Source organism: Poecilia mexicana, unplaced genomic scaffold, assembly GCF_051168715.1.
Source record: "Poecilia mexicana isolate PSO_F unplaced genomic scaffold, ASM5116871v1 scaffold_19, whole genome shotgun sequence".
NCBI lineage: Eukaryota > Metazoa > Chordata > Actinopteri > Cyprinodontiformes > Poeciliidae > Poecilia > Poecilia mexicana.
Genome location: NW_028263388.1, coordinates 4737951 through 4754802, shown reverse-complemented (window position 1 = coordinate 4754802; position 16852 = coordinate 4737951). Strand labels below are relative to the sequence as shown.

Sequence of the window (16852 nt, the reverse complement as noted above, 5' to 3'; positions counted from 1 at the left end):
CATGAGAATTTATCAACACACTAATCTAACCTAAGCTAGCAACACACATCTAGGACTTTGAACCAAATTAATAATAAAATAAACTAATAATAAACTAATGACAAAAGGTAGAAAATTATGATGAAAGATAAAAAGATGCTTTCCATCCAGTCTGTAGGAGTTGAGCTTATTTTGTGCAATAGTTTCAGTGTGTAGACATGCAAATCCTATGGATACCCCAAAATGCTTCCAGCAGTATTTGCAGTGAAAGGTGGCTCTACACCTTTACAAACTGTGATTGTAAATGTTCACCAAACACAACTAAAATTCAGATTTTGATTTATGAAAAGTGTCATGAATCATATCTTGGTGTTCAACTGTCACTTAACCGTACACTAACGTTTGTGTCTGGAATTAAGTTTTTCCGCACTTGTTAAAGAGTTTTCCTAGATGTCAGTAAACAGAAGAATCTTCTTTAGACACACAGATCTTAAATTGAATGCTTATTTATCTCTGACCGAGGCTCTGCCTTTCCTTTCATTTAACCTGAATTTTAAAGAGCTCTCCATTGACACATACTGAATCTTTCATTGTCTTGTTGTTGGAGATTCTCATTTTGTCTTGCAGCCTGATGGTAAATGGAGCAATTAGAGCTAACAGACATCCTCGCTGAGCTAATGTTAGCCAGCCTGCCCACTCATTCACCCGCTTGCTAGGTCTTTCCAACTGTTGTCTAATTGTATTCCCAGCGGATGTGACGGCTAAAACCAGACGCCTCCAGAGCAACTGGCTGCTCTATTCATAGGCCATAATAAAGCTCCCTGTCATGTGCCGGAGTTATTTCAGATTACATTGGAAATAGTGTGATTGCTGTTTGTTTTCTTTCATCCTTCTGTCATTGGATTTCTAATAGTGTCTGACAATAACCATTTCTTCTTTTTTATTGCAGTTGATCTAAGAAGTTGTGTGGAGGATAACAGAAAGAGCCAGACTTCAAAATGCCTGTGGCAACATCCAGTTCGGACTCCGGTAACTATCTTGTTCTCTCTGTAGCTATCGGGTCTGTGTGTGTGTGTGTGTGTGTGTGTGGGGGTGTGTGTGTGTGTGTGTGTGTGTGTGTGTGAAGGAGATACTAGGAGGTTTGATGCGCTTTGTGGTTGATCCCTCCTCTCAGGACGTGTATCTAATCTTCTGACTTTTAATATGACTTAATGAGGTGGCTAATGGAGCACTGAAACCCCTGCTCAGATCAGTCATGCCTTGAATGATTTGCTGTCTTATAGGTTGAAGCTCTCAACTATGATTCAGGGCAAAAGGACTCAAAGCTGCAGTATGTAATGTTTGCAAAAGTATGCTACTATTGTGATCTGCAAAAATGCACCGCTCCTGGTCAAAAACAACCAATCAGAGCCAGGAGGTGGGACTTAGCTCTGTCAGTCAACTTCCTGTATGCTGTCCAGTCATTGGTGGCTATGCTAACTAGCATTAGCATTTACAGCATGTTGTGTGAGTGATTGACAGCGCTAAGACCCTCCTCCTCGTGCCTCTGATTGGTTGTTTCTGACTGAGTAAAGTAGTTTTGCAGTTAGTTCTGTGAGCAATGGGAGAAGGGCAGAGTACCTCGATTTTTAAAACATTTTTTTGTCTCACATTACACTGTTACAGGATAGTGGTAATTTGAATAAATATGTAAAAAAAACTTGAATTTTTTGTTTTAAATAAAAGTTACTTACTGCAGCTTTAAGACTTTCCATTACAACTGAAAACTAACCAACAGTATGCTGCTGGACGTCCGCAAAATGAGCGCTATATATATATTTTTTATAAAACAATCTGCTTCAGAGAGCCTTACAGGATGGAGACATTAAATTCCAGAAGTCATCTGCTGGAGAGACAGAGTGCCAGGGAAGGAGTTTTACTGCCAGTAAAGCTGTGTGTGGAGTAAACTGTCAGTCTTGATTTGTACATGAAGTGCACTGCTCATACTGCATGACTGGCATTTTTTGTAACACACTGTAAATTATTTCTCCATTTCCGTTTATGTCAAGTTGCAAGTCAGACATGTAGAATAACTCCAGCAGGGTTAGAAGAACATGTTTTACTAAGCGGTTCAAATGTTCTGTTCGTTGAAAAGGGAACACCGTGTCCGCTCTGGCGTTGTTTTGATTCACTTCTGGAGTGTCACAAAGTGTATTTTCATTAATTGTAGCATTCATATTTATTTATTTTTTTAACCAATATCTTGTATTGATGAAGGGAGATCCTGAATGCTGCACACAACCCTCTCCAGCACATCCCATAGACTCTTAAAGGAACTATGATCTGTATTCTGTGTCTCAGTTGGAGCACCATATCATAGTAATTATCCAATAGAAGACTTGTGCATACTTGCTGAGTTAAATCCAGGTGAAGATTTAGTTTTTGGCCAGTCAACATATAATTTTAACTGGGAAAAATTTATACTTTTATAGAACTGCTAGTGACACACTGATCAAGTTTGTTTAATTTTCATGGAATAAGTTTGAACTGAGGGGAGATTCTGATGCTATGCTATGCTAATAAAAAAATAAAGTTCTAAATAATGCCTTCAATGTACTAGTATTTATTCACAAACTTAAAATTTAAATGTAGAAAAAACTTTTTATTTAAAACAGACAATTTTCTCCCACTGTTACTAAAATAATCAATATTTACTATTACATAGTTGTAATAGCTGTACTTTGGAGTAAACACACTTAATGCACTGAATATTACACCTCTTGGCTGGTTTGCTCTTTATCAAGTAGTTCTGGGAGTGTCACATACTAACAGTGTTGGTAGCCTGCAGCCCGCAGCTTGACAGTTATTTCACTTATAGCTTGGACTTGACTGTACAGTACATGGACCAAGGTTTTTTTTTGTTTTAAGACACCAAACTATAAATGGTGTTTTAGCATTTTACCATGTCGATTTGTATGATGTTATCATGTGCATAAAGGTCACATTTAAAACCTTGCTTTATTTAAACAAAATTCTTCTGTCAGCCCAGGAGCAAACAGCTAAAAAACTCTTAATAACCGCAGCCCAATCAAGTCTGTTCAGCTGCTCCTGCCTGCAGCTCAGAACCTTTAAAAGAACCCAATCAGCATTCACTGAGGTAAATGCAGCGCTTTCATGATTTCAGCAGTCCAATCTCGGTGGAGCCACAGCTTACCTTTTCTTCTGTTAACACATCTACCAACCACTGACAGGGTTACTGTGCTGAATGAAGGGTAATACAGTTCAAATCAATGGAGCTTTATACCAGTGCATAGAAATTACTTCTTTTTAACCTGATTGCTCTCGGCAATCACCATTTTAAATCACCATTTTAAACAATTTGAGCCTATTTTGTGATGGATTCAAATCAGCCCTGTTTGGTCCACTTCAATCAAACTCCAGTCCGTTTGACCAGAAAGTCCGGTTTGTTTGGGAAGGTGTGAATGCGCAGTCAGACCAAAAACTCGAACTCTAATCCACCTGAAAACCTCGGCCTCGGTTCAGATGAAGTGAACTCTGGTAATGTGAATACATATGTGAAAGCCAAGCGGACCTGAAACTGTTCCAAAAGCAGCAAGTGAACTATAGCACAGGGCATTCTGGGTAAATACAACCAAAACAAATCCTAGAGTCTAGCGCCAGCAGGAAATATTGCTTGTGATCTTTTACCAAAGACAAACAAGGAATCCTAGAGCTGCTCAAGTCTGACATTACTAAATTTTTGCTTCCATTTTGTGAAGAAGGAAGTTGCGGTCAGTTTCATCTTCGGAGGGTTTCCTTCAGTCTGTTTGGATTTATAGTCAAAACAAGGAGTGGTGGGATTGTGATGTGATGCACAAAAATAGACTTCTTTTACAAGTTTAGAATTGTAATTTTCAGCCAATTTTTATGTCTAATTTTTCTACTGGCTTCTGCTGGGCAGAATTATGATGCACTCCATGTCAATGACGCAAAAGTTGGATGAAATGTGACATGACCGTTCAGACTACAGACACTTTGAAAGCTATCTGGCACATATCTGATTTAGAAGTGGTACAAGTCTGATTTTTTGGGGAGTGCCAAGGTCGCAATTGGGTCATTCAGACTGCCATGAAAAAGTCGCATTTGCCTGGCGTGTGAATGTAGCCATAGACAGACAGAGAATCGGACATAGAACGGTTACCTACTGCATTGGGAGTTAGTAACCATAACAACAGGGTGGTTTTTACAGGTTTGGCATGCTTGTCTTTCTTTGTTGTTGTCGACTTCTGAGAACCTGTATTAGAACATCAGAACTTTTCTAGAACAATGCCTGGCTGTACTTCTTCTGCTAATGCTATTGCCACATATGGGCACTCAATGGGTTTCTCAAAGTTTCTGTCAGCATTTCTATTTTGTCATCTATGCGAATTTAGAAGGAACAATTGATCATGTTAAGAGGAAAAAATACAGTCCTTAAAGGGGCAGTACTATGTGTTTTCCTGCCACATAGTGCCACTTTATAGCAAAATAAAGTAGCTTTGTTACCTTCAGTTGTTATAAAGATGTTGTACTTATCAAATACAAATTAAAAGAAATTTGACTTTAAAATTTAATGCCTTGAAATTGGGCCTCTGTCTCTTTAAAAAACCCTGCTCTTTCTGAAACTCTGCCTTCAGGAAGTCATCATAACATGGCTCCTCTAGTAACCTTTTAACATTGTTTTTACCAGTGTTGCACTGAGAAGTACCTCGTATAAGGAGCTCAACAGATACACAGTATGCTAATTGCTTCTGGCTAGTCTGAAGGAGCTGAGTGGAGAGCTGCAGGATTGGGCTGCTCTGTGAGGTGGAAGTTTTGAAGCTTGAAAACGGCAGTTCTGAGGAGGAGCTTTGGTCCCATCAAGTACAGCTGAATGGTTGCCATGGGACATTAAAGGATTTCTCTCACATGCTCGAAAGAATCAAGGAAACACGCCAAGTATGTTTTTGATGAGAGAATAACATTATAGCAAGATGTAAAGCTCCAAAAAGTAGATTTTACATGTTTCTGCTACTTTAAAAATATCATGAGTAGTTCATATGGGATCTAAATCCCTGCTAAGCATGTTTTTAAAACATTTTATAGGGGTGCTTTAGTTCTTTCAGCACAGAATCCAACACATTAATAAATAGCTATGAAAGATTTACTGTCCCACTGGGATGGCTGGTTTGGGATTACTGTTATTTCCTCAGTTGAACTAGAAGTATTATCTAGGGAGAAGGATGCCTGCGGATCTTTGGTCTGGCCTGGAAGCCATCTTGCTCCTGGTTTCTGACATGAATGGATGGATCAGGAACCACCATATATCCAGTTTACTTCAGACCAAATGGCAGTGAAAAAAGCCAGATACAGTAGATTTTCTATGTATTGGTTTCATGTGATTCAGGTTCTTAGTGCCTAAAATGCAGAACATTAGCTGATGCACAGTCTACACCTCCTTCCTCCTCGCCCCAATCCTCTGCGGATCTTTTCCTTAGTTGACCCCTGCAGAGAAAACTGGACAGAAAATTGTCCTGCCTCCCTCCCTTTCTCTTCCTCTAGAAGGCACCATGCTTCCTTCTCTCTGCTCCTCCTCCTCTCTCTTTACTCACCCATCGCTGCGCCGTCCCTTTTCATTCATGCAGAAGAGGAGCCTCTCAGCCCAGGCGCAGCATCTACACATTCATGTTGAGAGCAGGTAGGGGAGGATGTAGAGAGAGCGAGGATCTGTTCTGGACGGAAGAGGTGAGGATCGGTGACAGAAAGACAAAGGGGGAGATCTTACCCGGGTATCGGGCGTGTTGCTGGGAGTGCGTGCCCCGTGAGAGAGGAGTCGCTCAGCATGGCTGGCAGCCCGTTTGGGAGGCTCTCTCTGGAGGAGGGCGACTCAGCCAACTCCTTGGAAGGAATAGAAGTGAAGCTGTGCGGGGAAGGTAAGAACCAGGCTTGTACCGACCGGCTGGCTCAGAGATCTTTGGATGGCTCACCACAGAGTGGAGAGGAAGAATGCTACACAGAGGTGTAGATCATAGCGAAGAGGATGAGTGGATTCAGACAGCAGCTTGCTGGTAGAGCTGCTGGTGTTGGGTGGCCAGTTGTTTTAAATTTTCCTAGTACCTGCTCTGATGTAGTGCTGGGATGAAGATGAGCGTAGACAAGTTGGAACCGGTGGTGGTGTGTGTACAGCATGCTGTAAACATGAAGGAGGACAGAAAAGAAACCCTCTTCTACCTTACTGAGGTGTCACAGGACTGGTATCAGAATCAGAGCTGGGGCAGGTATGAAATTCTTACTGTGTCATAAACTTGAGAAAAAAATGCATTAAACTGTAAAAACTGTAGAACATGATCTATCTGGTTTTATTTTGAACTGAATTATTCCAACTGCAGCCAATACAAAGTACAAAACATGAATTACTACAGCTAGAATGGTGCTAACTATAACAGATATTTAAAGAGGCAGTGTTATGTAGAAATTAACTTTTTTGAGATTTACATCATGTTATTATGTTATTACCTCATCAGAAACATACCTGGAGTGTTGCTTTGATTCTTTCATGCATGTTGGAGAAATACTTTAATCTCCCGTGGCAACCATTCAGATGTGCAAAATGCCTGGGCGAACCTAGACCCGCCTTCAAGGACAAAGCTGCAATTTCCAAGCGTCCAAGTTTCTGCCTCACAGCTCAGTCCTCCCTAGGCAGACTAGCCAGCAGCAATTAGCAAGCATCTTGTGGATCTGTGCATTACTTAAGGCATTAAGTAAAAAAAATAAATAAATTAAGTCATGTTTGATATACAAAGCATTTTTATAACAACTGAAGGTAATGTAGTGACTTAAAGAGACACTGTTTTGCTGGAAAACACATAATACTGCCCCTTTAATGGAAGCAAAAGTGGGCGTGGCCAAACATCTCTACGGTGACCCCTAAATTGAGACAGGCCAAATCATACTTTGTACAGATCTGCAATTGCTACATAGATTTCTCCCAAATGAAGAAAAAACATCTCTTGGTTGTATGTCCTAAAATGTACAGGATCAAAAGGTCACTTTTTGCAAGTTTTCACATGTACTCACCTTGAACTTTAACAAACTCATCCTATGGACATCGAGCCATTGGCTTCATCTTTGGTCATTACTCAGGGAAAAGGGATGGGGGATTAAAGTGATCAAAATCTTGAGTTTTTGTGCATGTCTAGGGGCGTGCCTACACCTACACGCCAAAACATTCAAAACTGTAGAACTTGCATATAGAAAGTCCAAATTGCACCAAACACAGTATGAGTCATTCATGTTGAATTTTCAACAATGCTATGGGCCAGGGGTCGCCACATGGCCGGAGCTTGCAGCTATTTTTAAAACTGGATTTTGATACATAGACTTGAACTTGCAGCAACATGCTTGGGAGGGTGCAATCCTGGAAGACTCTATGATTCATACATCTGGAGAAAACTGACTGCACTTCTTCTGATATCAAAAGGATTTTAAGAAAAAGGAACAGCTTTGAAACTAAATGTAGAACAATGTTAGTTTTTAAAACTCAACACCCTTCACATAGTTTAAAATCTGTTGAGTGCAGATCCAAAAATAGTGGTAGTTCGCTTCTGATGTGAACGCAGACCAGCCTCGATCCAAACCAACTGCAGCGACTATGCAGTTATGATTATGATATCATAGCTGAGCGTGGGAATGCTGGTTTGGGAATGCTGCAGTTTCATCTGTTGAACTGGAAGAGTTATGTAGAGAGAAGGACGTCGGCGGACCTTACAATTAGAGAATATTATTCATGCCTAATTATCTAGTGGAAAATCAATAGCTGTGTTTCCATTAGCCATAAAATTACAAAAATCTATTTGCTTAATGGAAACAGAGATTTTGAAAAATCCTGTCTCTTTCTAAAACGTTTTCATGCTCAGATGAGGTGGTTTTTTAATTGTATCAAAATCGATGTATTTTGCAGTGGGAACACTCTTTCATCACAGTCATGTGATCAGAAGTTGGATGTTACTACTGATGGAAATGACAAAAAGATGACTAGAAGCATGTAACTGTTTACATCCGTCTGCCATGATTTTTAAAGAGGTATGACGTGAACAAACGTATTCACGTGTGATTATAATTTCATTTCCTATTTAATGGAAACACTGCAATTGCCAAAATTGTTTTATCGACATTAGCAGAATATCAACAAAGACCACATTTGAAATGGAAACAAAGCTAGTGAGATAAGAAGCTCTTTATAGAAGTAAAGCATGGAGAACAAAACAAACAACATGGCAGATTCTGTTAGAGATAATTCTGTGTTTGTTGTACTGAATAATAATGGCTGGATAATGTTTGCTTTTCCACCATGGGAACCCCCATACTTTCATAAATAATTAATGGATTTCATCAATAATAAATAATATTGCATTTCTTGCAACAGTATTTTTTTTTTAAACGCCATTGCTTTGGCCCCGTCTCTGTCGATTCATGCATGCAAATACCTCAGGACGCCAGCTGAGGGGATTAGAAACAAAAAACAACTAGTTTATGGTGTCATGTTCAATGAGACAAGGCTACAAGCTTCATCACATCACTTGCCAAGCCCACTGTGTGTCACATAATGCATGGCGTTGCAACGTATCCTCTGCTCTCTAATGTAGCCTGACAGGACTGCGGTGACAGCCATGATGAATCACATTTTCTGTCAAAGCAGTCTGTCTACCAGTTCAGGGTGAGTGCATGTGTGTGTGTGTGTGTGTGTGTGTGTGCGTGTGTGTGTGTGTGTGTGTGTGTGTGTGTGTGTGTGCTCCTTTTGGTTGGAGACGGTGTAGAGCAGACCTTTGTTGCATTGCACATTCACAGTGAGTAAAGACGGGGATCATTCAAATGCACAAGTGTTCGGATCAGAGAAGCCTGAAAGTGTCAAACTCCCAAACTTCACATCCTGCTCTGCCTTTCTGCTCCCAAAAGCCTCACGCTGTAAGAGAAACCCTTTGAAGGCGAGTGAAGCAGCGTCCAAGCAGAAGTTGATGGATCGTTGAGTGCACTGTGTTGGTAGGATTAGACTGTCTAAAATAATTGTTGGGGTCTCAACAGAAAAGGACAATTCAATTTGGTTCTGGCTCAGAGTGTCTGATAAGGTGCTTCAATGATCTAATTGAAATCTTTCATTCATAGCTGGATGGAAAACGTATGTAGAGTCATACAGGGACGCACCGATCCACTGTTTTCACTTCCTATACTGATACTGATATCAGTTTTAGTACCGGCAGATACCGATCCGATACAGAAAAACTGTGCAGAATTGACATTTTTTAAACACAAACATACATGTATCGAATTACAAATTAGGAATAGAACAGTCAATGAAGAATAAATTATAATAAAAATGGACTAAAACAGCAGGTTTTTCAAACATGGCTGGCCAAACATGTAAAAGTAAACTGCACCCAACCTTCTTTCAAATGGTTCATTTAATGATTCTAAACAAAATGTAAAATAAATAAAGCATGATGTTGCTCAAGGCACAAAGAATTAGACTGAATAGATCTGCCCTAGATCTGTCATCAATACCTGATCTAGAATTATTTTCAATATCGGAACCGATACAGATATTAATATCGGATCCGTGTGTTTCCAGAGTCAAAGTCATAATGGCTTTCACTGAAGCCATTATGAAGTGGCTGCCTCATACCAGCCACTTCAGCAGATAAACTTGGCAGTCCTTAACCTGCATTTCTACTGCCACACAGATGAGGTGTGATTAGACTGCCAAATGTCAACATATGAGCCAAGTCACGTCTCCAGAGGTGACTTTAATGGAAATGCAAATCTCGCCAGATACCAAAAAGTTTAAGTTGGCTGCGGGACTAAACGTGAAAAGCTTTTTGCTTCTGCCATTGCCTGGATAATTCATGTGTAAAATATCACAACTTCAACTTTACCTCAAACCTCAGGGCTTTGGTTGAACAAATGAACAAGATTATTGGGTCAGTTTTGCCAAATGTTCATATCTAATTCTCCCATAAATGCATATGCATTATGTTATAAATTCTTCAAGCAGTTTGATGTCTCATGTCTATGCTTTTATTTTGAAGTGCTTCCTTTTATTGTGAAGGAAGTTTGTTCCGTTTATTTTCTTCTTCTTGATGTTCATCAGCTGGTCTGTTTTCTGTTTACTGTTGAGACCAACAATTATTGATGATGTGAGTAGTGGTATTAGTCATGTGACATGAATAGGTGGATGCTAATTATCTCTGCTGACAGAGTTGTTTAGCTGCTGGTATATTTCTATAGTTTTGTTAATGTGTTTTGTTCTTAATGTGGCTGATTTTTATTAAAACTGTTTAGCATTTAACCGCTAGTTTTTGAGCTTTGATCAGTTAGAGCTAGATTGATGCCAAGTTTTGCATCATTTTTTACTTACTCGTGAACTGTTATATTTACATTTTTTGCAATAGTAATTTTGAACCTTTATTTATTATTTCTGTATTTTCAGAAACTGCTTAAATTTATTTGCACTGTTGACATAATTCTTCAGTAAACCTCTTTAAACACCTGATGACCAGCGTGCTTTCTGACCGAAGCCCTGTAGTGGTCAATTAAGAAAATCCTGCAACAGAGATCAAAATCCTCAACACATTGGAAACAAAGGATATTGTATTAGACATTAAACAATGGAGAAAATTGGGTCAAATTTCTTATCAGGGAAAATGAGTATCAGGCTATAAATATTAGTAGCAGTATCTGCTTCAGTAAGTCGTTTTAACTTGTATATTATAATAATGATTAAAAAACAGATTAAAGTCTATGGTAAAAAAAAAAAGAAAATATGTATGATTAAAAAACCGTATCAATTAAATTTTAATATTTCTGCGTTTTTACTGACAGAGATGTAGAGCATAACTGTATGCCATATTTCCACTGTCTTTGTGCTCACCCCGCAGATCCAAGCAGAGGGAAAAACACCTTGTGTTCTCCTTGGAAAGCAAATTGGTTTGAGTTGCTCTTTGGATGCAAACAGACTTTAATGTCAAAAGGCAGTGTTATGTTCTGTGTTTCTGTATGTTTATTTTTGAGTTTTCTGTGTTCAGTCCTGTGTTCCTGTGAGTCTCTGTCCTGTCCTCCCCGTTGATTGCTCCCCAGGTGTGTCTCATTCCCCTGATTACCCCGTGTGTATTTTAACCCTCCTGTTGTCTATGTTCCTTGTCGGGTCCTTGTTGTCGTTCGTCATCATCTTTGCTTTGAATCACGCGCCAGTAGAACTGTTAAGTCCTGGTTTGTGTTTGTTTCCGTCACTCGCCAGTAGAACTGTTAAGTCCTGGAAGTGTCAGCTCTCGTGTCTAGTCCTGTGAATCAGTTGCTACCGGTACTTAGCTGTGAGCTAGTCTCTGCCGTGCTGCCTGTATGGACTGTTGAGCTTTATTTTCACCATTAAATTCATCATCTTCACCATACCTGGGTCTCAGCGTCTCTCCTCACCACCAACACCCCCACCTCATGACAGGCAGCAATGAACCCACCTTTATTTTCATGCCACAGTCGTCCTGACCTATGAAAATTTTTCCACCAGGAAAGGAATGTGTGTATGGTTATACATGCTGCAGATTTAGAAGGTCAAAAATGACCAAACTATGAAAAAAAGGAATTTTAATGGTTATAAATGGGTTGTCCCTTGGAGCCTCTTGGCATTCTGCATCATGCCATGGACCAAACCTTAGAACTGAGGTTCAGGCATAAACCAAAATGTCACTTTTTCCTACCGACTGGTTATTCAAGACTCACTGAAAGGAAGTCAAGATCACATTGTTGGCAGTGTGGATGTGGATTTATGTGATAACCCAACACAATAAAGAGCATAATTGTGAATTGGAAAAAAAAGGATAAGTTTAATATTCTTTTTGTTCTACAAATAAAGATCTGGAAATTAGAACATGCTCTTTCTGTTAATTCAAGGTTTATTGTCCTGCTGGAAGGTGAATCTCCACCACAGTCTGAAATAATTTGCACCTCTTACTGCAGCTCCATCCCCATTATCTGACACCACTGTGGTTCATAGGAGGCATGATGTGCTCAAGGTGATGTGTGCAGTGTTAGCTTTGGTATTTAGGCCAAAAGTTTCATATCCATCCACTTTCTTTCTCTTATTGGTGTGGGGAAGGTTACTGGTGCATATCTCCAGCTAACGTTCCAAGCAAGAGGCAGGGTCGCATAGCAACACAGAAACAGACAGGACAAACAACCATGCACACACATTCACATCTAGGGAGAATTTAGAGAGACCAATTAACCTAACTGTCATGTTGTTGGGCTGTGGGAGGAAGCCAGAGAACCCAGACATGCACAGGGAGAACATGCAAACTCCATGCAGAAAGACCCGGGCTGGAAATCGAACCCAGACCCTTCTTGCTGCAAGGCAACAGCTCTACCAACTGCACCACTGTACAGTTTCACATTTGATCTCATATTACTAGAACAAAGGTGTGTAGCCACTGTTGGGGTTGATGTGAGGTGTTAGTTTTTCTACCAGTTTAATTTAAAGAAGAGTTTTCTATGTCTCCGTAATGGCTTCTTAATGGAAAGCTGGTAAAAAAGGGTTAATAGAGGAGCCATGTTGTGTTGACTTCCTGAAGGCGGAGTCTCAGAAAGAGCACGAGCTTCTTAAAGAGACAGAGACACAATTTCAAGGCGTTAAATTACAAAGTAAGACTTCTTCTAAGTCATATATATATAATGTGCCTTTTTATAACACCTGAAGTTAACATAGCTACTTGATTATGCTTATAAAGTGGCACTATGTGGCTTGAAAACACATAATACTGCTCCTTAAAAACGTAGAATTTTCCCACCACTGTTGCATTCTCTCATAAAATCCCAGTGAAATACATCGCTGGTTGTCATGTGATAAAAATCGACATGGATACGTTTTCAGCACACCTTAATGCTGCGTCTGTCTAAAAATAAATGCAGGTAATTGAATGAACATTTTAGTTTTCAAAAAGCTTTGGTTGGCCTTGTTCATGCTGAGCAGATGAGCTTAAAAGTCAAGCCTGTACAAGTAGCTCTCAAACACACAGACCGGGCCAGTGAAGCACCGTGTGCTGCACACTACACAAGCCCACACACACTTCAAACAGCAGCCTCCTAACTCATGTGGACGAGCTGCAAGAAGATTTGACATTACTCACACACAACAGAACAGGATCCATTTCATTCCGTGCATTCTGAGTCCTCTATACGCCAGAGGAACATTGTCCTCTGAATTCATAAAGAGGGCAGGTTATGCTCTGCAGATGCATCAGGTCGGGGGAAAAAAATCCCCTTTCCTGTGGAATAAAAAGTCATCATATTCCACAGTCAGAACTTAATAAGTCTGGAACATGCCACAGCGGAACAAACTGTAACCCCCGTTACCTGTATCACCAAACTGATCCGGGTCCGTCGTTTATATCTGTATGCAGTCTGAACACTTTGAAGATTTCATCTTTTGCTCCTTAAGGGAGTTATAGCAATTATAATTTGCTGTAGAGCTGAGGACCGAAGGAGCGAGTTTGAAGGGTTTAATAATGCGTTGAAGAGGTGTCTGTTTTCAGGCACTTTTTTTTTTCTCCCCCCAAGGATAAACTCAATATACTCAACTGACAGTTTAATAGCGCGTCAGTGAGCTAAGAGTGCAGTAACATCAGCAGGGAGTATTTCAGGGGAAAAAAAATCAACTTCAGTAATGTGTTTTCACTGCCTGAAGCTGACATTTTTAACTAGAGTATTTTATCCAGTTGTGAATGAGAAAGTAAAATTAAATGTCACATTGATAAATTCTCACTTATATGCAAATCAGAAACCTTTTTGTTGTCCCTCCTCCCCCATTTACTGATCAGTTATAAATTCTGGGTACTAAATGTTTCCACTAAGAATCAAACACTCCTGTCTTTTAAAGGTTAAGACATTTGTTTTGGGGCACTTCATATTAAGAGGAAGTTTGCTTTAAAGTCCTTCACAAATCATCTTGATCCTAAAAATATAGTTTCTGCCTCCAACGTTGGGGAAAGTTTTCATTTTCAGGCTAAAAATAAATATAATTCGCACCTGTTTTTTTTTTTATCAGAAATTTGAACCGTCCCAAAAACCATAAAATGTTTTATCTCCCTCAAAGGTTAGATTTGCAGACTTTTAAATTAGAAGAGTTTTGAAGTTACTGTCAGGCCTTTCAGCTGACCCTGAACATCCTTCCCACTGTGTTTTGAGTAAAGGGAGGCTGCAAAATATTAGATAATGAATGATTCATGACTGAATCTCTTAGTAGAAAATAATAAATATTTTGAAGGTCAAAACATCTTTGGATCCTGCTGGAAAACCCTCCATCTCTCAGAATGTTGTGAGCATAATGTTTAGAACTCTAGATCAGGGGTTTTCAAATCCAGGTCCCGAGGGCCGATGTCATATGATTCAGGTTGGACCAGGACATCTAAAAGTTGCAGATGGGAGGATTTGAGGGGCCCTGTTGGCTTTGGTCTTTGTCTACTTAATTTTAAAACCTTGATGTTGTAAACTGGCAACTAGTCAAGTTAAGTGAAGGAAATGTTCTTCAGGTGATGGAAGGCTGACTTTGTAACTGTCTTTATGCAACTCTAAAAGTTCAGACCTGAGTCGATTACTACAGCCAGATTTCTGGTCTTATCACTAGTTTCTAGCTGTAATAACTAGGTGTGCTTCCATTTCAGATGTGTACAAAACTTTATCACTATTCCACTAATATTGAAAAAACATAATTCTACAATTGCGGTGTTTCCATTAACTAAGAAATGCAGTTAAAATCATACGTGAATAAGTTTTTCAAGCAAGAAGTCATTAAAAAACTTGCTGTGTCATCATCCTCCTTCCACTTCCTGTCATTTTCTTCTTGGTGGTTTGTGGCAGTTGCAACATTGGGTTGTTGGTCATGTGACTCGCGTGATGTGAAAAAGTGGTTCCACTGCTGTCTTGCAAAATAAACCAAATTTGAAAACCACCTCGTCCTAGTGCCAAAACCATTATATCAAAAAACAATTTTTTGGAAATGGACGTATTTCCATTAAGCAAATTTATTTTCAAACTCTCAAATTGTGTAATTATGCAGTCAACAGAAACACATCTAGTGAAGCTGCTTGCTGACTTGATCGTTCCTCTTTGAGTCCAAAGATAATTACTTCAGTTTTGTTTTTGAGGAGTAAGAAGTTGATACTCCTTTTTTGGTCAAATTTAGACATATTTTAGACGTCACTTCTGAACAAACTATCATTTTTTTAGAGGATTTCTTTGCACTTTAAACCAACTTGTTTATTAGAAGTTCAGTAGAGCAGGATGTTGCGTCGGCCCAATGATGGGGAGCGGAGAGGGCCAGCTGCAGGCTGCGCTCTGCTATGTCTAATACCCCCCTGAGGATCGGACATGGAGGAACAACAACACAGCCACTTCTCCCACATCCCTTCCTCCATGTCCCCGCCCCCCTGGCTCCTCTGAGCATCTCCTCTCTGTTTATCTAACCGCCGCTCCTTAGCAACCTTCACTAAGTGTCGGCTGAGAGGTTTGTGTTCCTTGCTGTGATCTAACTACAAACGCTAACGGGCCAGGTTGTTCCACCGTCTCCGTCACTTTGAGTTTAATTGTAACCCTCCCTTTGGGATGAAGAGGCACTCAGGCGAGCCTTTCACTGACTGAAGTAGCTTCATTTGGGTTTCCTGTTGTTAGGCCTTGCTGAAGGGATTCTTGTTCTTGTGATCTTTATTTTAAACACCATATTGAAAGGATTTGAGTTTTACACAAATAACTTACTGCTGACTTCTTGTTCTAGTGTCTTAAAACTCATGGTAAGATCTCCTTAAATGTTCACAGTTTTGCGGAACTCCTGACGCTCATGTAGGTACATTCTGCCCACACACCTGGGTCGCCTTTGTGCGTGCTTAATCCCTCCACCTGCTGAACGAAACTCCTCATATAGTATCAAATTCCTGCGAGCGGTATAAGCAATTTAGATCCAGCCAAGTGAAAAATTACTTTCAGCACACCTGTAAAGGCAAAATGGATGGAAAAAAAACCCTGAGTATGTTGTTAAGAAAAGCGGCCTTGGGGGGGCTGATAAGGCACATGAGCAGGAGAAAGATAAATACTTTCGACTCATGCTGCTCAGCCTCTTTATGAATAAGAGGGTTCCTTTCACAACTTGATACAAGATGAAGTCTTCCACCTGAATGTTAAAGAGAAAGGTTCTGTAAAAGAACAAAAAGTTTCAATTTGATATTTAGACCTTTAGGGAAGTTTTAAGGTGCATGGTTATGCTTACTTTGTTGCACAGTGTGCTTAATTCAAGCAGAAGTTCTTAATAAGCTATTATAGGTCAGTCTTTATTCTTAATAATCTTTCTAAATAGTGAATGGACCCCAGTCATACTCGGCTGTAGGGTGGGTTTTACTCCCTGCTCTTTGCCTAAACAAGTTCATGTCTAGCTCCAGATATGATGAATTAGTTTGACATTGACGTATAATACCCGTCTGCCCTTAACGGCTCGGTTTTTTCTTGGCAGTTGTTGAGGTCCCTCCTCAGTCTAGCTTTCATATTAATTGACTTGGCTACACTTATTGGTAAAATGAAACCCTCGTCGTGCTCCTTCTAGATGTCGCCTCACTCCGTCTTGTCTGGGAGTCTCACTAAGTCCTTCATTGTTGTCAATCATTAACAGCTCACTGAGACAAGGTTACTTTCCATTCTATTTTAAACATGCTGATGTAAAACCACTACTAAAGGAGACAATTGTGATTCCGTCTTTAGTGCTAATTATTGGTTGATGTCAAAATTGCTCTTTTTTGGTAAGTTATTATAAAATGCTGTAGAAACTACAACATTTCTAATGTAATTT

The 16852-nt window shown here is 39.8% G+C and overlaps 1 protein-coding gene across 2 annotated transcripts in view; it reads left to right on the top strand.

Moving 5' to 3' along the window:
- Positions 1-16852, top strand: part of mpp2b (MAGUK p55 scaffold protein 2b) — a 56813-nt gene that overhangs the window by 15373 nt on the left and 24588 nt on the right. The window contains exon 2 of one of the 2 annotated variants that reach the window (XM_014996257.2): positions 929-1008. In XM_014996257.2, coding sequence (XP_014851743.1) covers positions 978-1008 — 31 coding nt within the window. In that variant the 5' untranslated portion in view covers positions 929-977. Of the gene's footprint in view, positions 1-928; positions 1009-5658; positions 5910-16852 lie in introns of those variants that run through there. The other variant, XM_014996256.2, reaches the window with a different exon arrangement.